Source organism: Coregonus clupeaformis, chromosome 26 (genome assembly GCF_020615455.1).
Source record: "Coregonus clupeaformis isolate EN_2021a chromosome 26, ASM2061545v1, whole genome shotgun sequence".
Taxonomy (NCBI): domain Eukaryota; kingdom Metazoa; phylum Chordata; class Actinopteri; order Salmoniformes; family Salmonidae; genus Coregonus; species Coregonus clupeaformis.
In genome coordinates this window covers 29,043,696-29,071,511 of record NC_059217.1, presented here as the reverse complement: position 1 = coordinate 29,071,511, position 27,816 = coordinate 29,043,696, and the positions used below count along the sequence as shown (strand labels likewise).

General features: G+C 40.6%; 1 protein-coding gene and 1 long non-coding RNA gene across 2 annotated transcripts in view; both read left to right on the top strand.

Annotated features, from left to right (window-relative positions):
• The window catches only part of LOC121540606 (potassium voltage-gated channel subfamily KQT member 1-like), a 327,632-nt gene that overhangs the window by 7,861 nt on the left and 291,955 nt on the right, over window positions 1-27,816 (top strand). The window contains exons 3-4 of the mRNA XM_041849609.1: window positions 20,628-20,718; window positions 23,900-24,026. Coding sequence (XP_041705543.1) covers window positions 20,628-20,718; window positions 23,900-24,026 — 218 coding nt within the window. The remainder of the gene's footprint in view (window positions 1-20,627; window positions 20,719-23,899; window positions 24,027-27,816) is intronic.
• LOC123481956 lies at window positions 24,833-26,721 on the top strand. The gene is made up of 3 exons (XR_006657474.1): window positions 24,833-25,269; window positions 26,404-26,499; window positions 26,660-26,721. It is a non-coding gene; the product is annotated as an uncharacterized LOC123481956 (long non-coding RNA).

The following is a 27,816-nucleotide window of genomic DNA, read 5'->3' as shown; positions in this document are numbered from 1 at the left end:
TTTCAGCATGACAATGATCCCAAACACACCGCCCAGGCAACGAAGGAGTGGCTTCGTAAGAAGCATTTCAATGTCCTGGAGGGCCTAGCCAGTCTCCAGATCTCAACCCCATAGAAAATCTTTGGAGGGAGTTGAAAGTCTGTGTTGCCCAGCGACAGCCCCAAAACATCACTGCTCTAGAGGATATCTGCATGGAGGAATGGGCCAAAATACCAGCAACAGTGTGTGAAAACCTTGTGAAGACTTACAGAAAACGTTTGACCTGTGTCATTGCCAACAAAGGGTATATAACAAAGTATTGAGAAACTTTTGTTATTGACCAAATACTTATTTTCCACCATAATTTGCAAATAAATTCATTAAAAATCCTACGATGTGATTTTCTGGAATTGTACCTCTGGAATCATAGTTGACATGTACCTATGATGAAAATTACAGGCCTCTCTCATCTTTTTAAGTGGGAGAACTTGCACAATTGGTGGCTGACTAAATACTTTTTTTCCCCACTGTATGTATTCACCCCCTTTGCTATGAAGCCCCTAAATAAGATCTGGTGCAACCAATTGCCTTCAGAAGTCACATAATTAGTTAAATAAAGTCCACCTGTGTGCAATCTAAGTGTCACATGATCTCAGTCTATATACACCTGTTCTAAAAGGCCCCAGAGTCTGCAACACCACTAAGCAAGGGGCACCACCAAGCAAGCGGCACCATGAAGACCAAGGAGCTCTCCAAACAGGTCAGGGACAAAGTTTTGGAGAAGTACAGATCAGGGTTGGGTTATAAAAAAATATCAGAAACTTTGAACATCCCGCAGAGCACCATTAAATCCATTATAGAAAAATGGAAAGAATATGGCACCACAACAAACCTGCCAAGAGAGGGCCGCCCACCAAAACTCACGAACCAGGCAAGGAGGGCATTAATCAGAGAGGCAACAAAGAGACCAAAGATAACCCTGAAGGAGCTGCAAAGCTCCACAGCGGAGATTGGAGTATCTGTCCATAGGACCACTTTAAGCCGTACACTCTACAGAGCTGGGCTTTATGGAAGAGTGGCCAGAAAAAAGCCATTGCTTGAAGAAAAAAATAAGCAAACACGTTTGGTGTTTGCCAAAAAGGCATGTGGGAGACTCCTCAAACATATGGAAGAAGGTACTCTGGTCAGATGAGACTAAAATTGACCTTTTTGGCCATCAAGGAAAACGCTATGTCTGGTACAAACCCAACACCTCTCATCACCCCGAGAACACCATCCCCACAGTGAAGCATGGTGGTTGCAGCATCATGCTGTGGGGATGTTTTTCATCGGCAGGGACTGGGAAACTGGTCAGAAATGAAGGAATGATGGATGGCGCTAAATACAGGGAAATTCTTGAGGGAAACCTGTTTCAGTCTTCCAGAGATTTGAGACTGGGACAGAGGTTCACCTTCCAGCAGGACAATGACCCTAAGCATACTGCTAAAGCAACACTCGAGTGGTTTGAGGGGAAATGTCTTGGAATGGCCTAGTCAAAGCCCAGACCTCAATCCAATTTAGAATCTGTGGTATGACTTAAAGATTGCTGTACACCAGCAGAACCCATCCAACTTGAAGGAGCTGGAGCAGTTTTGCCTTGAAGAATGGGCAAAAATCCCAGTGGCTAGATGTGCGAAGCTTATAGAGACATACCCCAAGAGACTTGCAGCTGTAATTGTTTTTTTGTAAAAGTTTTTTTTTTGTAAAAGTTTTTTTGTCTTATTTCTTGTTTGTTTCAAAATAAAAAATATTTTGCATCTTCAAAGCTGTAGGCATGTTGTGTAAATCAAACGATACAAACCCCCCCAAAAATAAATGTTTTAATTCCAGGTTGTAAGGCAACAAAATAGGAAAAATGCCAAGGGGGTGAATACTTTCGCAAGCCACTGTATTTGTTAGATTATTACAGGCTGTAGTGTAGGCATAAGTTTGTCATATACAGTCATTTTGAAAGAGGTATTTGATTGAGCGGTTCTGGACCGGTTTCCGACTGACATTTTGGTGTACAATGCACTCTGTGAACGTCGTAGGGTCCCGTGCCTTATAGTGCCATTTGTCTGCTCCCAGCTCCAACTGTCTCAGCGGAGCTGACCTGAAGTGTCAGCTTTCAGACCTGAAGTGTCAGCTTTCAGACCTGAAGTGTCAGCTTTCAGGAGTGACGTGTCAAATTTTCTGGCCTATCCAGATAAAGGAACAATTTCCTGTGCCTGTGAGACTCACAGCTGCTCTTGTAATAGCGCATATGAACCAGGAGAGTCTCGACATGAAAAAATACTAAATAATTTCATAGAATTGAAAAAATACCCCTTTCTCTTGGTCACATACAGACGAAATCACTTCGTGCTTAAAGCTGAAGTTGTAACAAGTCTGCACACATTTGAATAGTGTCTCTGCGCCACTCAGTGGACGTTGTCGTCAGTTATATGAAATAGTGCCAATATTGTACTGTCACTAAGTACAGTTATAACAAAGGTGAAATCTTATAGTAAGTAATTTATAATTTGATTGTTACTATATTTAGAGACCGTTTCAGTCATTTCAAGTCCTATTGCCCAACCTTTTTTGAATAGTAAAAAAATAATATATGATTTTTCATATTTTCGTTGTATTTGTACTATGTACTTGAGCTTGTGTCCTCAAAATGGAGTACACCTTTACCAGTTATTGTTGATGGCCATCTCATGAACAATTATTATGTTTAGGTATGTCTGTTTAGGCAGAAATCTAAATGTTGCCCTATCATTCAAGAGGTTGGATAATACCGCTTCTACTGTTTATTGACTTAAACAGTGGATATTGAACTTGAGGTTAAGCGGTTGCCACCATGTATACTCCATGTACTGTAGCTATAGAAATCCATGTTGCATGTTTCATGCTATAATCCCAGGTTATGTAATGATGTGATGATGGGGAATGGTTGACTCAATGGGGTACTCAGCATGATGGGGGACTCAGCATGACAATGTGAATGGAAACTGCATTGAGTCGTCCAGCTCTTGTTATCCTCTCCTCTGTGTGTGTGTTATGTTTGTGTGGCCTGGCCTCTCTGAAGATAATCCTCCCCACCAGTAATTGAAGCTATAATGTTCCCCATCCCCACTCACACAGAGAGAACCCGAGAACCCCTTGACTCATACAAAATTAAAGGTCCAATGCAGCTGTTTTTATCTCAATATCAAACAATGTCTGGGTAACAACCTTACTGTGATTGTTTTCAATTCAAATGGTCAAAAAGAAACAAAAATAGCTTCTTAGCAAAGATACATTTCTCAAGCAAGAATTTTGCTAGGACTGTTTGGGAGTGGTCTGAGTGGGGAAGGGAAAACTGAAAACTAGCTGTTATTGCAGAGAGGTTTGGAACTCTCTTTCTTATTGGTCTATTAACTAATTTACCGCCTGGTGATGTCACCAGGGAGGCCAAAACTCCATCCCACCAAAACAGGCTGAAATTTCAGGTGGTCTTTTCAAATAGCTCTTACACTAAAAGGGCATTATCATACTTTTCACACTTTCACAGTATTATCCCAATCTCATAGTTTGGAAATATATATAAAACACAGGAAAATAACGTTTTTGACTGCACTGGGCATTTAAACCCCTCTGATTAATCCTTGCTGTTAAGTAACTCTTGATGGGTATCAGTTATTCTGCTGGCCCTCCTCTCCGCTCTGCTCCACTCTGCTCCGCTCCATCAGGCCTCCCAGGACACACAGGAGAGGAGAAAAAGGAAGGATGCATAAAGGGTTGTGTACAGCAACCATGACAGGCTAATAGGCCTGCTCTTCATTATGATGACACAGACCGATAGGCAGGCAGAGAAGGGTGAGTGGTTCTGTGCCAGCCTGCCAGCGTTGCCAGCCCTATCCATCACTGCTCTTGTCTGGCTGGTCAAGACCAGAGCCAGGGACAGGCACTACGTAGTGAGAAGGAGAAGAAACAGGCTGAACCCACGCCACGTTATCAGCCCAGAAATGATATCCGTCCCTGGGCCACACACGGACACACGGACACGCACATAATGACAGGTACAAAGACATGCATAAACTCTCTGTCTCTGTAGCTCACTCACACACACACACACACACACACACACACACACACACACACACACACACACACACACACACAGACGCACACACACACACACACAGAGAGAGACACAGAGACACAGATAAATATAGTCTAGTACGGAAGAAATCCCTTGGGCTACCCACAGCGTACTCGGACAGGTGTCCATAAAGAGTCTTATGCAATGTCATGCAGTGCAGTCAGCAGGCACTGCAGGCTCACCAGAGAACAGACACTCCGGATCTCTGACGAACATGTCTTGAGTAGTACCCAGTAGATTTGAGTCTTTTATATAACATTATCTAACACAGGGGATAAGGCATGTGTTACCTCAGCCTCATTCAGCCCCTCAGACCACAGGCTCCTTTGATCCGTGGCTTGCCAAGCCTCTTATTTTCCTCAATGGCAGTGGACTGACATAGCCCCCAATGTGGAAATGCAGTCAGTGGTAGAAAAAGTACCCAATTGTCATACTTGAGCAAAAGTAAAGGTACCTTACTAGAAAATGATTTTAAAAAGTGAAAGTAAATATACTTAAGTATCAAAAGTAAAAGTATAAATAATTTCAAATTGCTTATTTTAAGCAAACCTGACAGCACAGTTTGTAATTTTTTATTTATTTATGGATAACCAGGGGCACAATACAACACGCAGACATCATTTACAAATGAAGCATTTGTGTTTAATGAGTCCGCCAGATTAGAGGCAGTAGGGATGCCCGGGGATGTTCTCTTGATAAGTGTGTGAATTGGGCCATTTTCCTGTCCTGCTAAGCATTCAAAATGTAATGAGTACTTTTGGGTGTCACGGAAAATGTATGGAGTAAAAAGTACATTATTTTCTTTAGTGAAGTAAAAGTAAAATGTGTCAAAAATATAGATAGTAAAGTACAGATACCCCCAAAAAATACTTAAGTAGTACTTTACAAATATTTATACCACTGAATTCAGTTTATTGACTAAAGTCAGACAGCTTTACTGATTTTATTTCTGATGGAAGTGCATATTCTGTTAATGTTCCACCATACACTGCTGATACAACCACACACAGCAGATTATTATTTTTTACCTATAAGGTTGGCTGGCTGTGAACCATGATGCTGCTAATCGCTGATGATCTTTCCATCCATTCATCTTCAGCTATATAAGTCAATTTATTTCAATTTCTCTATATGATGCACAAGATAGCTAAGCGAGGAGGATTCTTCTGATGCTGTGGACGCTGAAGTATCCTGCCTAAACCCATAGTGGATGGGTGAGGGCCTCGCAGAGCAGGCTGCTGGTCAGATGTAATGATCAGAATAGGCATACACTATTTCATAGTCAGCTTGCAGGTTTGAACCTGCTAGGCAAAACACACCCAGGCACTCTGTAGAACATTGTTTCAGTTGAGTAATATGGTCTTTCTATAAACTAGGGTAGCAGTGAGGATTCCCTACTCTGGACAACTTGTTACAGCTGTTGATAAGTCATTGATAGTGTCGTGGAATTCTACTTTAACAATGAGCAGAGACAAGGTCAATCACCAATCAGGATATTACTTTATTCAAAACATATTAATAAGGGAGCAGGTCACACCACACACACACAAGTGAATAGAGTGAGTGCTCTGTAATAATGAGGCTGGTCGACCCAACACTATTGAGTGTTGGGCCGAGAGCTCTGACATACAGAGGTCTTATATAGTTTAACAAAAAATGCTTAGTCATGGCTGGTTCCACCCCTCCACGTCAGCTCGGAAGAAAACAAGCTACCTTGTGTTCTTCTCGTGGCTATGTGTATCGGTTCATAGCGCACTAAGAAGTGATAACGTTAGTTCCGTTACTCCCCTCCATTCAAGCCAGCCTGTTCACCTCACATCCTTACACAGCTGTGCCCTTGAAAGATAACAGAAGAACAGGATGAACTGAAACACTGTGGTCACTTCTCAGAGGCTCTTTGTCTTATGCCGTGTGACGAAGTTACTCAGAAGCAAAGCTGATACAAAACAATAACAGGTTGTTCTGTCCCTCAAGTTTTATCTATTTCCCGAGTCGCAAGTTATCTCTGAGTCGCCCCATGTCCTTGACAATACGTAGAGTGGAACCATCCCTTCTCAGAAGCACAGTATTGCAAGTTATCAAAATCTCTTTACCAATGTTAAGCATATAATTGTTAACTATTAATATAAAACAAAGCAGGTAATTTTTACTCTCACAATAGTAATCTGCAAAATATATTCATGTCATTTCATTTAGATACAGTGAGGGAAAAAAGTATTTGATCCCCTGCTGATTTTGTACGTTTGCCCACTGACAAAGAAATGATCAGTCTATAATTTTAATGGTAGGTTTATTTGAACAGTGAGAGACAGAATAACAACCAAAAAATCCAGAAAAACGCATGTACATTTTTTATAAATTGATTTGCATTTTAATGAGGGAAATAAGTATTTGACCCCCTCTCAATCAGAAAGATTTCTGGCTCCCAGGTGTCTTTTATACAGGTAACGAGCTGAGAATAGGAGCACACTCTTAAAGGGAGTGCTCCTAATCTCAGTTTGTTACCTGTATAAAAGACACCTGTCCACAGAAGGCCTCGGGGACGGCCAGGACTGGCTGAACCACAGATTATAACAGACCGCCTAGCTTTGCCACTCAGCTCCGCTGTAGGACCACAGCAAGCTGTGTGTGGGTACAGGTTCATACTAAGAAAGAAAAATCCTCTATTGCTTAGATGCAATAGGTTACATGTATTACTAGGGCTGTGACGGTCTTGGAATTTGAGGTTGTACACAGTCACCGACATAGCCGTTCAAAAAAGGGGAGGTCACAATTCTGTTTGTACACTTGTTTACATGGATATTTGAAACAAGCCATTACACTTCGTTATTATCATGGCATTTCATTATTATTATTCAGGTTATTACTTATAAATATTAATCAACAAATTAAGAAATGCCAGGTTGGAGAGGATCTGTCGTATATTCGTACTGACACAACATTAACGGAGTCAAAATAAAGATATATGCCTAGCTTCTCCTTTTGGCTTTTCTGCATATCATTTTTTTTTCGACGCACAAAACCATTCAAACTAAGTCCGATTGTGTTTTCTCCCACTTTTCCTGAAATATTCGCATAACATCACAAACCCTGCTGCTGCAGTCATTCAATGGCAGTGGCATTGGCATATGTTCTTCAAAGAGAGGACTTCGTAATGAGAGAAATAATGTAGCCTAAGCTACTGAAAATAGGACTTTTACAAGATTAAATCATGACAAAAAAAAGAAAGATCAAGTCCAGACAGGCTACTTTAGGAAACTTTCTGAATGGACATACAGTGCCTTCAGAAAGTATTCCCACCCCTTGACTTTTTCCTGTTATTTTTCGATTTTTAAACAACTAATTGACCGAAGTCTGTTGCACAGTTTCTCTAGAGATAAATCAGATCCAGCCTGAACTGTGCAATGTTGTAGGGAGTTGTAGTTTCCAACAGGCCAATATTCTACAGTTTAACGCATAAAACACGGTAATTAACTACAATGACCATAATCCATTGTGCATGTACGTGTCCGGTCTGTGATTATTTTATGCCTGCTACAGAAGTGACAGAAGAATGCCCAATCGTGAGGTGATATTGAGAGCAGCTGTTGCTTTGCCCAGGTATCTCTACCTGAAAATACATGATGTAAGTGATTGATATTTGGTATTCAGCAGTCATAAAAGTATGTCTTATTTACTTTGAAGAACTACAAAAAAAATTGTCAGACAGCATAGGCAGCATCTCTATAGAGATGAGATGATGACATAGAATGAAATAATAATGTCATCAAATAAAACAAATGTAATATAGGCTACACAACAACTGCCATATTTTATTAAAGTAAAGTAATGTGAATAAATTACGGTTAATAAGTGATAAGCAGTAATGGGCAGTCACTACCATCATGGGATCTTTATCAATTGTTTTACTCTGTGTTGTTACGCCATTCAACCCACATAATGCATAGTGCATTCAATGTTTTAAAAAATTATTGAAATCGAAAACCGTGATAATTTTTTTACGAGCAGAAACCGAACCGACCTCAAAAAGCACTAATCGTTCAGCACTACTTTTTCCACATATTGTTGTGTAACAGCCTGCATTTAAAATTGATTACATTTAGATTTTTCTATCACTGGCCTACACACAATACCCATAATGTCAAAGTGGAATTATGTTTTTGTTTTTTTATGTTTACAAAGTAATAAAAAAGGAAAAGCTGAAATGTCTTGAGTAAATAAGTATTCAACCCCTTTGTTATGGCAAGCATAAATATGTTCAGGAGTAAAAAGTTGCTTAACAAGTCACATAATAGGTTGCATGGACTTACTCTGTGTGCAATAATAGTGTTTAACATGATTTTTTAACGACTATTTAATCTCTGTACCCCACACATACAGTTATCTGTAAGGTCCCTTAGTCAAGCAGTGAATTTCAAACACAGATTCAACCACAAAGACCAGAGAGGTTTTCCAATGCCTTGCAAAGAAGGGCACCTATTGGTAGATGGGTAAAAAAAAAGCAAACATTGAATATCCCTTTGAGCATGGTGAAGTTATTAATTACACTTTGGATGGTTTATCAATACACCCAGTCACTACAAAAATACAGGTGACCTTCCTAACTTAGTTGCCGGAGAGGAAGGAAACTCATAGGCCAATGGTGACTTTAAAACAATTACAGAGTTTAATGGCTGTGATAGGAGAAAACTGAGGATGGATCAACAACATTGTAGTTACTTCACAATACTAACCTAATTGACAGAGTGAAAAGAAGGAAGCCTGCACAGAATACAAATATTCCAAAACAGGCATTCTGTTAGCAACAAGGCAGCAAAGTAATACTGCAAAAACTGTGGCAAAGCAATTCACATTTTGTCCTGAATACAAAGTGCTATGTTTGGGGCAAATCCAATACAACACATTACTGAGGACAACTCTCCATATTTTCAAGCATAGTGGTGGCTGCATCATGTTATGGGTATGCTTGTAATCGTTAAGGACTGGGGAGTTTTTCAGGATATAAAATAAACGGAATGGAGTTAAGCACAGGCAAAATCCTAGAGGAAAACCTGGTTCAGTCTGCTTTCCACCAGACACTGGGAGATTAATTCACCTTTCAGCGGCACAATAACCTAAAACACAAGAACAAATCTACACTGGAGTTGCTTACCAAGAAGACAGTGAATGTTCCTGAGTGGCCAAGTTACAGTTTAGACCTAAATCTACTGGAAAATCTATGGCAAGACCTGGAAATGGTTGTTGAGCAATGATTAAGAACAATTTGACAGAGCTTGAAGAATCTTTTAAAGAATACTGGCCAAATGTTGCGGAATCCAGGTGTGGAAAGCTCTTAGAGACTTACCCAGAAAGAATCACAGCTGTAATCGCTGCCAAAGGTGCTTCTACAAAGTATTGACTCAGGGCTGTGAATACTTACGTAAATTAGATATTTCTGTATTTCATTTTCAATAAATGTGCAAAAATGTCTAAAAACATGTTTTCACTTTGTCATTATGCGGTATTGTGTGTAGAAATCAATTTAATCCGTTTTGAATTCAGGCTGTAACACAACAAAATGTGGAATAAGTCAAGGGGTATGAATATTTTCTGAAGGCACCGTACAGGCCTATAGAAGGAATCAGCGAACTCACACACGCACACCCCCGTAAAAGCACCCGTCAATCAAAGCCACCAGCGTATGTCAGACACAAGGGCAAATATATTCATCCTTTCCTTAAAACATATTTTAAAAAACTGTGTTAAATGTAGAAACGGGCCAGCTACATTTCCTGGTGATAAGCAAACCACAATATCCAGAATTCATAGCGATTTCAGGATGTGGAGGACCGCCACGTGGAGGTGTATCCAATTGATGTGAGAAATACCAAAACGTCTGTGTTTGTAGCTGCCATTACCCAACACAAGAAGAGGTTCACCAGCTGAAGAACATTCTGAAACCTGCCTGGAACATTCAACCAACACAACATCCATATTGAGTTAGACTGATGTTGTAGTATAATTTAGAATGCCTTGTATGCTCACAAATGCATTGTGGTATAGATATTGCTAGCTGTTGTACATATGTATATAATGGTGTTTTATATCATATTTTTTACAAGTGCACTGACAAGTGACTAAATGATTCCAGCTGCATTAGAAACAAACAAAGAGTTGACTTCAACTTCTTGATCAATTCAGTATTTGGATAAACTAGCTTCAGTCTTACTGCTAAAACAAATGATGCAGGGAGTTGGTTTATCATTTAAACTTAATTTGTTGGCAAGTAAACATTTTTTAATAAAACAGTAGATTAGTCTGTCAATAAGACTATGTTTATTTGTTCTCGAGACCCAGGTGAGTTTACACAGCAGTATGCAGCAACAGTTATGGCAATGTATGACATACTGTATATACAGTAGAATGAAAATATACAACTACTACCACACTTATAATAAATACTACAGTTCTACAAAGGGAACACTTGCATATAGTGTGTTTGGGTGGTGCAGTGAGGTGTTCGGAGTCACTTAGATACAAGGGAAGATTGTTGTTATCGGACCTTTCACATCTCCTCTTGAGAGTCATCAATTTCTTTGTTTCCAAGTGGTATTGTCTGTGAGAGAAAGACGAAAACGCTATTACACATTCATGGGCAATCGTTGTGTACTGTCTGTATTCCTACAGTAGCAGCATGGTGTAGAATATGAGACATCTCACAGACACACTGTTACGGATACAGGTATCCTGTATGTGTATTTGTGTTTTTCCTCTCCTTCTGCCCTATTCACAGGTGTCCCTTGTGTTCCTGATTGGAGGTCGTTGATGTGTCCCACCTGTCAGTCATCAGTTCATCTGCTGATTGCTGAGGTGGACCAATCAGTAGACACTCCTCCTGATTGCACCACCTGTTTCTGGTTTCCATTACCCAATCACATCACACGTCTCCTGGTTTAAAAACCCAGTCAGTTGTGTTTCTTATGTTACGGGTCTCTTTACCATCCACCCTAGACTTTTAAAGCCACAGGGTTCGTAACACACGCTAGCTAGCTACAACACATGTATAGTTACTCCTAGACTAATTTGAGTCATCAAGCCAAAGTCATTCCACCATCAAAACATTTATCCAAAACTGAGGCCTAAAATGCACTGTAGTCTAACGTTATAGCTAGCTAGCATAGCTATAACGTTAGACTACAGTGCATTTTAGATATAGCAAACACAGCTAGCTAGCTAAACTTGGCTAGCTTGCCTTTTAGTGGTACTAGCAAGCCCCGTTATGGCCGACTCGAACACCAAATTGTACTGTACTGAACTCAGCCTCCTGTAAAAAGAGAGCTTATATTGCTAGCTAGCTACCGACAGCAAAACAACTTGTTTGTAATTTACCCTCCTGAGTCCTGGTCCAGCTGGTCTAGGCTGCTGCCGCTGCTTGCTGGTAATAATTATTCTCGCTCTCTCAACTCCTCTTCAGTGTATTCTGGCTCAAATAAATAGGGCTGTATATTTCTATCTAAAAGAACATAAAATGTTTCGTCGTTCAGCTCTTCTTGGAAAGAGGAATCATCAGAAGCAGCCATTGTAGCTAATTATTTAGCAATCTCGGATAGACAGTGCACAATAACATGGCTCCTGTGAACCTGTAAACTAGTAACGTCCCCATTTTGAAAAGCCTGCTTTCGAGGCTGGGAACAAGGATGGCTCCCATCAGGCTGTAGTCTTTACAAAGCCAGGGAGAATGAGTCAACGTAGATATACTGCAATGTCCTGGCAGACAAGTCCAATGGCTCTATTGAACAAGAACAACCATATCTACTCGCTGCTAGCATGATCATGCAATCGGTGAAAAACACAAAGGCCACAATAAATGCTGCAAAACATGACTATTCATTTTTAGATCAGACAACAGGCTCAATCAACAAATGACATCATTGGTTGAACTCTCCCGGCGCGAAAATATATACTACATAATTATGTCTGAAACACCCTCTCATCACTCATAATTATGTAGGGGGACTGGAAAAACACCCCAAATAGTGTCTAGCGGCGAAGTTTCCCTGTAATAGACATTAAGTTAGCAGTTACACAGGGCCCCGTGTAGCTCAGTTGGTAGAGTATGGCGCTTGCAACGCCAGGATTGTGGGTTCGTTTCCCACGGGGGGCCAGTATGAAAATGTATGCACTCACTAACTGTAAGTCGCTCTGGATAAGAGCGTCTGCTAAATGACTAAAATGTAAATGTAAAATGTAATTGCTTATAATCATTACTAAACACTCCCTGTGACGAGGTGTGAATGAAGGAGTCAGGCGCAGGAGGTAAAATACCAAAGTCCAGAGTTTAATCCGTTTACATAAATCAAACGCCCAAAGCGTCAAACGAAACTATTACAAGGGAAAAGATCCACCTTGGCATAAACACAGTGACTAGTAGCTCAACCGAGCTACACGCTCTCATAACACTCACTCACTCACTCACTCACTCACAAAGACAAGAGGAACAGAGGGAACACTTATACACATACTAATTAGGGGAATGAGCACCAGGTGTGTGTGATTGACAAGACATGACAAGTGGAGTGATGAGAATGGGATCGGCAGAAGCTAGTACTCCGGTGACGACGAACGCTGAAGCCTGCCCAAACCAGGAGGGGGGGGGCAGCCTCGGCAGAAGTCGTGACACTCCCGCTATTAGGTAAAGTTTATCTACATGAAAATAAAGTTAATTAAAATAAAAAGTCATCTTAAAATGAATGTTTATTTTGTTTTCATGATGATCTTCAACCATAACCGTCAGTTACATGGTTATTGAATTACGTCACAGCCCAATTTATTACGTACACCACCATACAAACAGCACAGGCATCGCAACCCCACAGGAATACAAATGTTTTTGTCATGGTTCATATTGAAGGGGGGATTGGGACTCCACTGCACCCTCTCTCTAGTGGGGCTGAGGGATATGCGGTTACTGTAATAACGCTGGATCAACCACCAGCTGTTTTGTTTTAATCAGATCCCAGGGGTTTTGTCCTTCCAATCAGGTTCTCTAATGGTTGTGACCTGGTTTTTCCCGACTAAAACCTCCTGGGGCATCAGGATACACAGAGAGGGTTTTGGTCCTTTAGGATATTACAGTAGGAGGAATACACAGTACCTCAGTCTAGCTGTATTGATTGATTGATTTAATTTATTGGATAATTAAAAGTAGTAGGCTGCACCAGCTGGAGACAACATTACATACAGTGGGGAAAAAAAGTATTTAGTCAGCCACCAATTGTGCAAGTTCTCCCACTTAAAAAGATGAGAGAGGCCTATAATTTTCATCATATGTACACGTCAACTATGACAGACAAATTGAGAAAAGAAAATCCAGAAAATCACATTGTAGGATTTTTTATGAATTTATTTGCAAATTATGGTGGAAAATAAGTATTTGGTCACCTACAAACAAGCAAGATTTCTGGCTCTCACAGACCTGTAACTTCTTCTTTAAGAGGTTCCTCTGTCCTCCACTCGTTACCTGTATTAATGGCACCTGTTTGAACTTGTTATCAGTATAAAAGACACCTGTCCACAACCTCAAACAGTCACACTCCAAACTCCACTATGGCCAAGACCAAAGAGCTGTCAAAGGACACCAGAAACAAAATTGTAGACCTGCACCAGGCTGGGAAGACTGAATCTGCAATAGGTAAGCAGCTTGGTTTGAAGAAATCAACTGTGGGAGCAATTATTAGGAAATGGAAGACATACAAGACCACTGATAATCTCCCCTCGATCTGGGGCTCCACGCAAGATCTCACCCCGTGGGGTCAAAATGATCACAAGAACGGTGAGCAAAAATCCCAGAACCACACGGGGGGACCTAGTGAATGACCTGCAGAGAGCTGGGACCAAAGTAACAAAGCCTACCATCAGTAACACACTACGCAGCCAGGGACTCAAATCCTGCAGTACGAGACGTGTCCCCCTGCTTAAGCCAGTGCATGTCCAGGCCCGTCTGAAGTTTGCTAGAGTGCATTTGGATGATCCAGAAGAGGATTGGGAGAATGTCATATGGTCAGATGAAACCAAAATAGAACTTTTTGGTAAAAACTAAACTCGTCGTGTTTGGAGGACAAAGAATGCTGAGTTGCATCCAAAGAACACCATACCTACTGTGAAGCATGAGGGTGGAAACATCATGCTTTGGGGCTGTTTTTTCTGCAAAGGGACCAGGACGACTGATCCGTGTAAAGGAAAGAATGAATGGGGCCATGTATCGTGAGATTTTGAGTGAAAACCTCCTTCCATCAGCAAGGGCATTGAACATGAAACGTGGCTGGGTCTTTCAGCATGACAATGATCCCAAACACACCGCCCGGGCAACGAAGGAGTGGCTTTGTAAGAAGCATTTCAAGGTCCTGGAGTGGCCTAGCCAGTCTCCAGATCTCAACCCCATGGAAAATCTTTGGAGGGAGTTGAAAGTCTGTGTTGCCCAGCGACAGCCCCAAAACATCACTGCTCTAGAGGAGATCTGCATGGAGGAATGGGCCAAAATACCAGCAACAGTGTGTGAAAACCTTGTGAAGACTTACAGAAAACGTTTGACCTGTGTCATTGCCAACAAAGGGTATATAACAAAGTATTGAGAAACTTTTGTTATTGACCAAATACTTATTTTCCACCATAAATTGCAAATAAATTCATAAAAAATCCTACAATGTGATTTTCTGGATATTTTTTCCTCATTTTGTCTGTCATGTTTGACGTGTACCTATGATGAAAATTACAGGCCTCTCTCATCTTTTTAAGTGGGAGAACTTGCACAATTGGTGGCTGACTAAATACTTTTTTTCCCCACTGTACATAAAAAAATTATTAAAGATATAAACGAATAAAGCCCGGAAGCTTATTTCCATTGTGGTCCCCATTTTTGGCAGTGAGATGGTAGGTGGGAAAGATACTTCACATGCACTCAATGCAGTTAAATTAACAGTAGAAATTCATAATAATACATGTATAATGCACTTGTCATTGTATAACAATCACAAAGTGCTACAGTATGTAGAATCCGCAATAGGGGAAACAGCGCCACTGTCCGCCCCACGGCCGTTGGTATTGTTTTTATTTTGTTGACAAAGCGGAGGTGAGGAGCGTCACGCAACCTGGTAAAAAAATGCAGTACATATTCTGCTGTTCTATCGTGCGTGCAATGATGCCCGAAGGGGAAAAAACTGTGTTTTTGTTGTTTGCAGTAGCTTCTTTGTTGTTGTAATCTGGCAAGCGGATGTGGCATTTTCACCACTAAAGATTCCAGCTTAAAAAATTTATATAAATGAAAAACAAATAATAATACATTGTATTTTTAAGGTGCTTTTCTGGAACCCAAATATGCTTTATTCGAGAGTTTGAGAATAAAAATAGTACAGTTTATCTTACGTAATTGTGATTGTTTTGGGGTTTTGGCATGGGACCTTGGTCAGGAGGATTTGTATTCTGTTTTTGTTGGCATGAGTGATTTTAGAGTGTATGAACTCTGGATACACGCTGGGCCTGAAGTCTGGTTTTACTCTGTGTAGTGCTTCATGTATCGTACTCTGCATTTATGCTGTTGCCAGACATCACTCAGAGGTTTGGAAGTAACTACATATTTGGCTCCAGTGGATAACTGTTATGGATATTGCTGGGGTCAGGAGTTGGTGGTTCTCTCTTCCATGTGCTTCAGTCCTCTCAAGTTATAACCTTACTAGCTAGTAGCTACCTTCATTTTGTTCTTCCAAGAGCTTTGACTGGCCTATTATTAATTTGTGTTGTTTTGTATTGATGCTCTTGCAGGTATTACTACACAACATGAAATGCCAGTAGTCTACAGTACAAATCATTTTTTGGAAATTAGAGTGAGAAACAAGCGAAAGGATACGCAGTGTTTCATACTGCTGCGTAACATCATTTTCTCAGGGGAATTGTGTTTTTGCTGAAAATGTACACTTGTGTATAACCTGACTAACAATTACATCATAATTGTATTTCTATAAATCCAGTTAAGATGCTCCTGTGTTATGACAAGAGTAAGGATTAAGGGATTATTTTACATTTCAGTTTATCTGCCCCCTCCATCCTTTTCACTTCCTCCTCAGATGTTAGGAAATGCTAAAATTACACCAAGAGATGAAACCACAACAATTACTTTGTTCACAATATTACTGTACTAAGGCAAGGATATTGAAGGACAGGAATTTTCAGATTACAGAAATGCTTTATTCTCTTTTCATGATTCATCCATAAGTGTGTTTATTAATCCCAACATGAGTAAATGTATAAAACCATACATGTTTGATGAAAATCCCTCATAGCCTAAATACTGGAATGCTACTTCCATGTTCTGTTCAGGTCATAAAGGATTTACAATGGCTACAATTCAGCATTTGGGGAATTTAGCATTGCCTTTAGCAGTATTCTAGTCCCCCTTCTCTCTCTGATCGAGAGCTTGGAATTATAAGATTCTATCTGCATTTTTGTCAAGAATTGATTTATTGACATAGCCTGGTTCTCTTTGATGGTCTACCTATATAGTATACTACCTCTTAATACTCCAATTCATGTTAAGTTAAAAAAGTTAAATTACTCTCACCATTAAAACCAATGAGGGTTTAGAACTTTAAAGCCAATTATCTCCGAATAATTATGTGCAAATAGAACCTTATAATTGTAAGGTCACAGGATTATGTTTCAATTATATATATTTTTCATACTACAACAAACCTGGAGAAAAACCTTCTGGGCGATTCCATGTAAAGGTCAACCTGAAAGTTAGTCATTTCCAAATGAAACCACGTTCATAATTATCCCTAAATTCTATATGTTGGAGTTCAGGCTTTATTTGAAAAGCTGTCCCCCAGTGTTAGTTATGAAGATGAGATGTTAATGAAGCAATACACACCAAATTTAAGTTGTGCTTGCATGTACTTCAGTCTTGTTAAGATAGGGGGTTGACTGGTCCAGGCAATGTAACGTCCATGAGGTTTTTTAGGAAAAGTTTTTGTAAACCATGCACCTTACATCAGGTCATCTTGAAACTTGTAAAGCTAACTTTCATCAATGTTTTATATCGTATATAATTGGTTTCTCTCTTTTCATTGTCAGTATCCTTTATCAGCATTATGATATCCGTAACATACATAACAGTTATGGATGTGATGGATATTGATGTATCATATCTTAGCTTCAGAAGCTTGGGCATTTGTGTGCTTGTTCTGGGATGTATTCGTCAGACTTTTACTGAAGCAGTTGTTGATATCTTGAAATGTATGTGTTCTAGTATGCTGAAATACATTTCTTAAACATGGCAGTACTGTTTTTTAGATAGAAAGATAAGAAGAGTGTTTATCAACAATCTGTGAATGAAAGCACCTCAAAATATACTGACTTCATCCAATGTACAGAAAAGTGGATTGGCAGTATAGACACATGTATATTGTCTCATCTGCATATTTTGTTACAATATTTCAGAAAAAATTGTAATGCATATTTTATATATATATATATATATATATATATATATATATATATATATATATATATATATATTTATATTTGTGTATTTATTCAACTGGTAAAGGTTCATTTTTATATGTATAAAGATAACAAAAATATATTAGGGTGTGGTGCCTGGCCTTGTATATTATTCAGGCTACCTGTAATGATGCAATCCTAAGGTACTATGCCTTCTGCTGACAGAATGTTTGAAAAACATTCCAAATAAAAACAAATGTGTTACGATAGATTTTGATAATGAAATCTTTAAGATTTGAATGTCTATTTCAGACTCTATAACATCCATAACGAAGGGTGTAACATCCATAATGGTTGTTTTCCCTCTCTAGAGAAATAATGGAAATTATAATCTTTTCAAAATGATTGTTTTAGTGTTCAGCCTTTCCCCTCGAAATGTCAATCCATGTTTTGACGTAAGACTTACAAACTCACAGACTTTTGCTAATATGTTAAGTCTCCCTAAAAAGCTTGTCCATTACATGTAACATCCAGAACGCTTCTTATTCGATTTATTTCTCCAACATATCAATATACACTCTCCTCGAAGGGTACTATAGACACACACATCAAAAGTTATATTTATATTTTGTTTGTCCATTCTGTGAGACATTAAAGTTGTGATTTTGCGTGGAAATGTATGTCCATAATGCTGGAATCTCCCTTCTCTAGCTCTTTGTCATGGTCCTTCGAGACGGATTTGACCCGTTTTCAGCAATGCAGTCTTGTAGACCAGGGGTACTCATACTATTTGAGACGGTCCGGTCACACAAATTTCCTAGGTGGCAAAGGTCCGGATGGATATTGTAATTTATCGGCATAGTAACAAACCCCCACCTTACGACCCATGTGACCCCAAACTGTTCAAACTGTTCACACTCCTCTTGTTGGCAGAGATACAATTTTGCAATTTTAAAGCTAATTTCCTGCAATTCTACACATTTTACCATGTCTTATGTGTGTTCATATGATACCATATGACTCAACAAAATCAATGGGGACCCCCTGGTGGTCAAGGCCCGTGGTCAGGTAATCTGCCCATGATAACTACAAGATTTAGATAGCTGTTTAGCCTAACTTACCTACCTAGCTAACATAGGCTAGTTGATCAACTGGAAATTTGACAGGTTATAAATAGCTCTCTAAGGTCTGTCAGTGAATGTGATAACGAGGAAAACTGACCATGCACTACTAAATTTCTACTATTCAAACTCTCAACAGCAGAACGTCAGGACCTGTGGTCCGTATTGACCCTGTTCTGGGTCCGGATTTGGACCGTGGTTCTCCTATTGAGTATGGCTGTTATAGACCATAGATTTTGTGCATTTCAGTGTGTTAAATGTCTTTAGACAGCTGTGGGTGTAGAATCCAACTAGAGAATGGTAGAGTCAGGCATGTGTTTAGACAACAGGTAAACCGTTGAAAATTGAGAGTGAGTCTGATTGGGACTGCAGTAGAGTACAGTGGTACTGATCAGGACCCTCTCATACAATTTCACCCCACTAATCCTGCCTTCAGCCCAGGGAGGGGGACTTCCTACTATCCTACTGATGTTAACTCTCTGTCTGCTCCTGTTTTAGCCCCTCAGCGTTGAATGATTTGCTGTGAAATAAGTGTTCCCCGTTAGTCATTTACTCCCCAGTTTGCTTGAATGGAAACTAACTCAATCATTGTCTGGGATTGTTTGGGTTTGTTTTGCTATCCCCTACCATCTCTCAGACAGGACTGTTATAGCTGGATCTCCTGAATCCTGTAGTGTATGTTATTGTTCTTTGAGGAGGTTTTAACCCAGCTAGCACATTTGGTTCCTTGAAAGTTGTGGGAATGTACGTTTTTGGTTTCCCATTGGTTCTGGGAATGAAGCCATACGTTTCCTGACCGGTAAAACAGAACGTTTTTTAAACTTTATTTGAACGGAAGTGAACATTTAGCCTGTTCTGGTAATGTTTTACTATGGTTCCCTGAAAGTTCTTCTGAGAGGTTTTATTAATGTTCAGAGAACGGAAATTATAGGTTATTTGATGGGAGTTAAATAACGTTCTGAGAACATGTTTCAATAAGACTTTTAATAAAACTGCTAGCTTAGTTTGGGTTTACTGTTTTGAACTACCAGCTCTCACAGTCTCATGTCAGAATTAGACGTTCATCCATGTTTCTAAAACGTGAAATGTTGAAGTTGTTCCAAACATCACATTTAGACGTTTTTTAAGGTTAAGTTTAGGCATTAACTCCGAATTGTTAATGTTAGGCGTTAACTCTGAATGGTTAAGGTAAGGGTTAAGGTTTGGGATAGGCTTAAAACAAAAATATCAAAAACGACTTTCTATCGTTGGATTCAAACTTGCACGCTTTGGAACAGAGGCAGATGCTTACGCCCATCTGCCATCCCTATCCGCAAAACCGAAACCTACTTGAAGGTAACAGTGCTCACTGTTTCCACTAGTGGCCGGTTTCCATGTCATCGCCCAGGGTCCTCAGACATGGATGGACAGAATACTGACTTGTATCACGGGTGACCTGGCTGGTTTTGAACTCCAAGCACAGATAGGACACATGGACATTAACTCTCTCTCTCTCTCTCTCTCTCTCTCTCTCTCTCTCTCTCTCTCTCTCTCTCTCTCTCTCTCTCTCTCTCTCTCTCTCTCTCTCTCTCTCTCTCTCTCTCTCTCTCTCTCTCTCTCTCTCTCTCTCGCAAAGCACATGGAACATTATCATCACACCGTGTTTGTGTGTGTATGTGTGTGTGTATCTGTGTGACAGCCCGTAATCCCGGTGGAGGAAAATCATTCCCCCATCTGACCCATGTGTCACAGAGTGCAACGGGAATCCTCTTGGAAACCCACCTACGGCACACACTGGTGTGCACGTTACTTACAGAACAAAAACACAAAGTATTTTTTTTCTATGGCCCTAGTTTTTCCTGGATTTCTCTAATGAGGTTACATGTATATGTGATAGTAAGTTTGACATATGTTTCTTCCCTCCACAGTTTCCTCATGGTCCTGGTGTGCCTTATCTTCAGTGTCCTGTCCACCATAGAACACTATGCTGATTTTGCCAGCGGAACACTCTTCTGGATGGTGAGTGGATTTGGGATGGATTTCATCTCCTCAAGTCAGTGACCTACCTTTGATTTTGTTTTATTGCAATACCATCCACATCCACATGATGGGAGTAGAACATCTTGAGTGGGACGCAGACTAACCGCCATCTTAAATTCAACTGATTTCAAGCCCAGTGTTCAACAGTATTATAAAAATAGTGAACCTCAAATTAAATGGAAAGGGTCTATTTAGGTGCACAACTATATCTATTAGTCATTGGCATGCTTCAGAGCTTATTGCTGGAGGTTTTGGTTGATGTAGATTATATTGGCTACTCAGTGGTGTTACTCTCAGTACTATCAGTCCTACTCTCACAGGTAGGAAAATACTGTTATGGGGCAGGATAAAAACTTTGCATCATCATTTTCCTCACAAAAACGCTTTGCATATAAACACACACGCATGCACACACACACCTCACCAGTGTGGGGGCAATTCTCTAAACTTTTGGCCAGTGCCCTTTGGAGGATTCCCTGGCTGCTGAGTTATTCATTTATTTTCACCCTGGAAGAAGAGCTCTCCTCTCAGCAGCAGAAGACAGAGAGCTAGAACAGCAGGTAGAAACCCAGTGGGTAGGACAGAAGAAAGAGAGCTAGAACAGCAGGTAGAAACCCAGTGGGTAGGACAGAAGAAAACTATAACAGTTGAGCTAGAAAGCAGTAGTTACATTAGAGCATTAGAGTTACAAAACATTGTAACAAACATTTGAAACTCAAAACATGAGAATTACAAAACCTACAAGATAGTATTATTAAGGAAGACAGGTGGCAATGTCTTGAGGGCAATATTTCAGTTACTCAACTGTTTAACTGCATTTTATGTGCACCTGCATGTGTGTGTATGATGTAATTGTGTTTGTGTATTGCATATGTTCTCTGTGCGTGTGCGTGCACGTGTGTGTGTGTGAGAGTCTGTGTGATCATAGCACGTATTTGTGGTGGAGTGGCTATACTTAGCGAGTTCAGGGTTAGCTGACATCCATGAATCTGTGTGCTTGTTTTGGATGGCAGAGAGGACATTAGTCCTTAAGGATATTTGGCTTTCAAAGCAGCTGCCAAAGTAAAGTTAGCCAGGCTCAGCAGGGCGTACCGACATCATCACGTGTCACACGCTCTAGTCTCTCTTTCCTTTCCACTCCTGTCCTGTCCTCCAGTCTACTCCAGGTCCACTGATGTCACAGCTATGTGGCACAGTGGCACCACCAAACATCTGATCAGAAACTGGCCTCCACCATCATTCCACCATATTAACACAGAGCTCCCGCAAACATTTCCGCACAGCCCAATCCATCTCCAATCCATCTAATCACATTCAAATTGCTCATACCCAGGCCTATGAATCAACTCCATCCTAGTTTTATGAGATTAGGGAACACTACTAAATGAAACTATTAACTGTTTTCTGCAAACATCTAGTTACTGGTTCGTGACACAAAAATCCCTCGGACATCCAGGTGAACCATTTTAGGATTTTGGAGATTTATTGTAATCCGATTAGATTTTCCGTGTTCACCTGGTTTTACCTGGAAATGGCATGGTCAAATGGTTATGTAATAATTCAATTATTTGACAGTGAAGAACCAGAAAGTACCCATTTCTTGTATATAGTTTATACATAACATCAGGGAAACACCAAGTGAAATAGAACCGTAAAATAAAACATTACCCAGTTTTTATTCTCACCCAGCACTGATCTGACCTGGTAGTTCATCTATGTTTTCCTGTTCCTGTTCCTGTTCCTGTTCCTGTTCCTGTTCCTGTTCCTGTCACCTGTCCCCACTCAAGCTTGGTTTCCTTTAAATCTCACAACAAGACTTATCTCCTACATTCTTAGAAAAAAGGGTTCCAAAAGGGTTATTTGGCTGTCCCCATAGGAGAACCCTTTTTGGTTCCAGGTAGAACCCTTTTGGGTTCCATGTAGAACCCTCTGTTCTACATGGAAAAGGGTTCTACCTGGAACCAAAAATGTTTCTTCAAAGGGTTATCCTATGGGGACAGCCAAATAACCCTTTTAGGTTCTAGATATAACCTTTTTTTCTAAGAGTGTAGAGGTGCTGGCCACTGGGGAGCCGTTTGAACAGGTGTGGGAAAATAGCCTTGGCCAACTTTTAGACACAAATACCCACAAATAGTGCAATGTTATATAGACACAGCACAGAGCCATGAAATTTGGTAGGGCTGTGCCTGGTCAGTCAAGTCCAACTAAAATATATGTTATTAACCCACTTCTCACTTTTTCCCTCAGTCACAAACACAGTAGCTATTTATGTTAAATCCACACAACAGTGCTATTTGTTCCTGTAAGATCAATCCAACCCACAGTATCATTATGGAAAATAAGGATTCTGTCACTGCAGTAGCAGTAAGTGAACGTGTCTATATGGTGAGTGACAGCCAGGGGATTGTTTTTGTGACTATGGAGCTATGTTGTTGCAGCAGGGCCTGTGGTATTAGGTTTCAAAAGGGAGGGGGGGGGGGCTGGTAGAGCAGCCAATTCAAGCAAGCAGTGGGACGGCCACCCACACTAAGACGGCTATTACTGAGCATTACGTGGCAAAATATTATGGAGACATGGTGCTAATGAAAAAGATATTGGTTCATGAAGAATTATCACACACACACACACACACACTCCCCCCGCCCCACCCTACACACAATTTTTGCACTCTGGCAAAATGTCACCCATTATATTTTAACCACCCAACAGATGTGTAAAGGGCTCCAACACAACCCAGCTGATTAGTATTTATCCTACCTGCACATCCTGCTTAGGTGCTGTCACAGCCATGAGGCTCAAATCACTGAGCCATTGATCCTGGCTCAATATGCTCTGTCATCAGAGATGCTATCTAACCTTCTTCTGGGTGGGCTGGTGTGAATGGCGCCCTTACCACCAGACCACCTCAGCCTCTCTCTGTCAGCACACCTGTCAAGTCCCAGTTCCACCAAGGTCTTATCAAGCCTGACATCTCAATGCATTGCTTGGCAACTCCTATTACTCTCATAGTATGAAATAGCAGATAGATAGTGTGTGTAGTAGTCCTAGTAAAATGCTGTGGTCTTAATGAACTAGTTTGAATGTTTTGTGTCTTCCCACTTTCTTCTCCGGCCCTGTTCTCCTAACTGTTGTCTGGAACTGCTTGTGTTCTGGTCCACAGGAGATTGTCCTGGTGCTGTTCTTTGGGACAGAGTACGTGGTGCGGCTCTGGTCCGCCGGCTGCAGGAGCAAATATGTGGGGATCAAGGGACGACTCCGCTTCATCAGGAAACCAATATCTATCATAGGTGCACCTGGCTTCTCCTTTATTAAATCTCACACAGCCGTGCCACATGCAATCAGACACCGTTGTTACACGTTTTTACCCCTTCGTTTTTGGGGGTGAAATTAGATTACTTCTACTTACTAGGGGAGAACCGGGACGAAAGTAACACTTTTTGTTTGTTTCCTAATTACTCACAGATCGGTAGAGCTAGAGAGACCATATTTTATGACAAACAACTTATGTCCTCCACCATTAGCAACTGTAATTTCATTTCTAGTGTAATTGAGTTGAAATTAAATAGGCCAAGAACAGAACTACCGCGACGTTACTTTTGTACCTGCCGGTGGGGCGGGAGTAATACAGCCTTAGGACGGAATTAACAGCTGGCGAGAAGTGCACAATATGTCTTATCTCCATGTTTCTGTTTTGTAATGCTCATTACTTTCAACAAATGTACTATCAGCCATCATTTCATGAATAATTCATGCTATAGGTTAGACTATAGGTTTATGAATATTAACCATGCGTCAACATCGCAATGTTGCGCAACCACAATATTTAGCCTTACAATATTAATCAGACTAAAATGGATCACATAATAGCTATATTAACCATAATTTTCTCATCTCACTTTAATGGGAATGTAGTAGGAGATGTTTTTCACCATTTTCAATTACTATTCATGCTTAGCCCTACCAATCAGCTGCGCTCCAGCTGTCCTTGTCATGAGCGCTCCTCATGTCTTGATAGAATAAAAGTTGTTATTATTTTCCTAAACGGCAAAGTCATCAGGCTTAACACATTTCCATGGCTTGACACAAGGCAGAGGTGTAGTCCAGGGTATACGCTGGTATACGGCGTATACCTACTTATTTTTCAGTCAGCATTGCGTATACCCACTTCTAAATCCCCCCTGATGCGCATCATTCAGTAATATCTGTGAGTCAGATTGCCTATTTTCTTCCTCGGGGATAGTGAAGCCATGACCCACCCTCCTCTGCCTCTAATTGGCTGGTACTCGCTGCTTTCACTGATTAGATTGGTTAACTTTAGGCATGAGGACTGATGAGCCAATCAGAGGCAGAGTAGGGCGGGTCATGCCGAGGAAAATATCGCTAATACCTCAGGTGCCAGTGAAAAAAAAAAAAAAAAACTCAGGTGCCGGTGCCACTTGACTACGATAACGGCAGCAGACCAAACAACGGATGAAGAAAGGACACAAGCGGCGGTGTGCCACCCCAGTTGATGGAAGACATCATTCTGAGGTAAGTTTTAAGGTGGTTTCCAAATGAATCATTATTTTAAACTACTGGCAAATTGCCAGTGACTGCACATTTAGAGGAGAAGAGATGTTGCCGCCAATAGTTAGTGCGAGTCGGCTAACGTTATGAAGCTAGCTACGAGATTGGGATAATGTGGGGAAACCGGGGCATTGTTGGTTTTCAGTAAGTGTTTAATCAACCCAGTTCATAAGAATTTCATACCAGACTGATGAAACTGATTATCTCAATGTTTATGAAGCTTGTTTATTATTGTAAAGGTCTAAATTATAACGTTAGCCAAGTTACTAAGCCCTAAATTATAACATTAGCCAAGTTACTTAGCCCTAACTAACCTATATGATCTAGTTTAATTGCATAGTAGCTAAGCTGGTAGTTGATTTTTAAGTAAGTTAAAACACAAGAATGGGGACAAATAGTTTAAGATTCAGCCTAAAACAATATTGAGGTCTAATCAGGCTGTCTTATTTTGTATAGGGACAGGTAACCATGAAAAGGAAGGGAGATATTGCAGACTTTTTTTGTAAAGAGGCACAAATCAGGCCCAGATCAGGCCCAGGCAGACCCCACCCCTAAAACCAGCAGCCCTGGCAGCTCTCAACCGGGAGCTAGCCAGGCAAGTCAGTGTGAGCATAGAGAAGGATCCAGTCTACCACCACCAGGTCAGAACACACAGGCAGTAAATTGCATCTCCAGTTTATTGAAAAGTGAAGCCTCACACTGTAACAAAAGGTGATTTTGACAGATTAAGCCTCATTTTGAATTTCTGTGTGATGTTATTTATTTTATTGCCCTTCTATTTATTTTGTCTGTATCCATGTTTGTTTTTTACAATGCTACTGTTATATAACATTTTGTGTTAAATTTGTTGTTTTTTTGTTAAATAAACTCTCCCAAGTATTTCACTCACTAATCTCCTGTATGCTTCAGCTTCACTTGCTGAAAATATTTCCACTTGGTTATGCAGATTGTTAATGTAAAGAGGGGGGACCCATGTCTTGCTGATGACTATTGTGATCACAGTAGTGTTGTGTGTGTGTGTGTGTGTGTGTGTGTGTGTAAGTGTGTGAGAGAGAGAGAGACAGGGAGATGCATAATTAGTTTTGTTGTTGTCTGTAGACATCAATAATGACTGGCCAGACCTGTGGAGTGCTAAACAAACAGAAGACTTCAAATCCAAGAACCCCTGGTTGGGATCCAAAAACAAAAAATTGGGTAAGTTTAGGTAGATTGCTAGTTTGGGTAACTTCTGAAACAGTGGGCACAGATAACTTTGTGTGTGTGTGTGTGTGTGTGTGTGTGTGTGTGTAAAGGACCATGCACACGTACAGCTGTGGATACAGGAGTAGTTACATTGTTTGTTTATGCTTCGCAGGATGTCTGGTCTGTAGCAGTGTGAACTCCATTGGGATCGACAAGGAGCAAGGACAAGGTGTGATCGCTCTCAAGAGAATGGATGAACTTTGAAATTCAAGTGTCTGGCCAGGGAAGTAGAACAACAAGTTTGTCAATCTTGAGAAATAAGGTGAGGAAACATGCGTTGTCCAAGGCCCACACTCAGGCTGTGAAGGTGGCAGAGCAACAGAAAGAAGCTGCCATTGAGAATGCAGTGGAGACTATGACTGAGTCCTACATGAAGGAAACTGAAGCTGTGTTTCGAACAGCCTACCATCTGGCCAAAAGAACCGACCCTTTTCTGACCATGAGAGCCTCATTGAGCTGCAGGAACTGAATGGTGTAAAAATGGGCTCAATACTTCATTCACGTTACAGTGCAACACAAATAATACAACATGTTGCTAGTGAGATGCAGAGCAAAATCATCAGTAGCATTATAGCATCATCCAGTAAGTTAGCTGTCCTAATTGACGAGGCATCTTCTTTAAGTCACAAAGCTGTCATGACAGTTTCTATTAAAGCATCAATTCAAGAAGAAAGCCCTGAGTTCATATTCCTGGAACTTGTTGAACTGGAAAATCAGAGAGCAGATGGCATATTACAGGCGTTACTCACCTGTTTAACTAATGCTGGCTTTACAGAAGAGTGGCTTCATGAAAACTGGGTAACATTTGTATCTGATGGAGCCAGTGTCATGCTAGGAAAGAAGTCAGGAGTAGCAACCAGACTGACTTTGAGATTCCCAAAGCTTTTTGTATGGCACTGCATGAACCATAGACTTGAACTTGCTGTGTCAGATGCAGTTGATGAGGTAAACTCTGTCAATCACTTTAAAACTTTTATCCAGAAGCTATACTCTCTGTATAGTGTGTCAAACAAAAATGAACGTGAACTTGTTAATGCAGCAGCTGAAGTAGGCTCACAACTTCTTCGCATTGGCAGAATCTTGGATGTACGCTGGGTGGCCAGTAGCTTTCGGACTGTTCGTGCTGTTTGGACATCCCTGGGAGCTCTTGTGCAGCACTTTAAAAATGCTTGCAGTGATGAGATGAGGTCCACCAAAGAGAGGCAGATGTACAGAGGTTTGTTAGACCGTGTTCAAAGTCCAGAATTCATTTGTGACCTTGGCCTCATG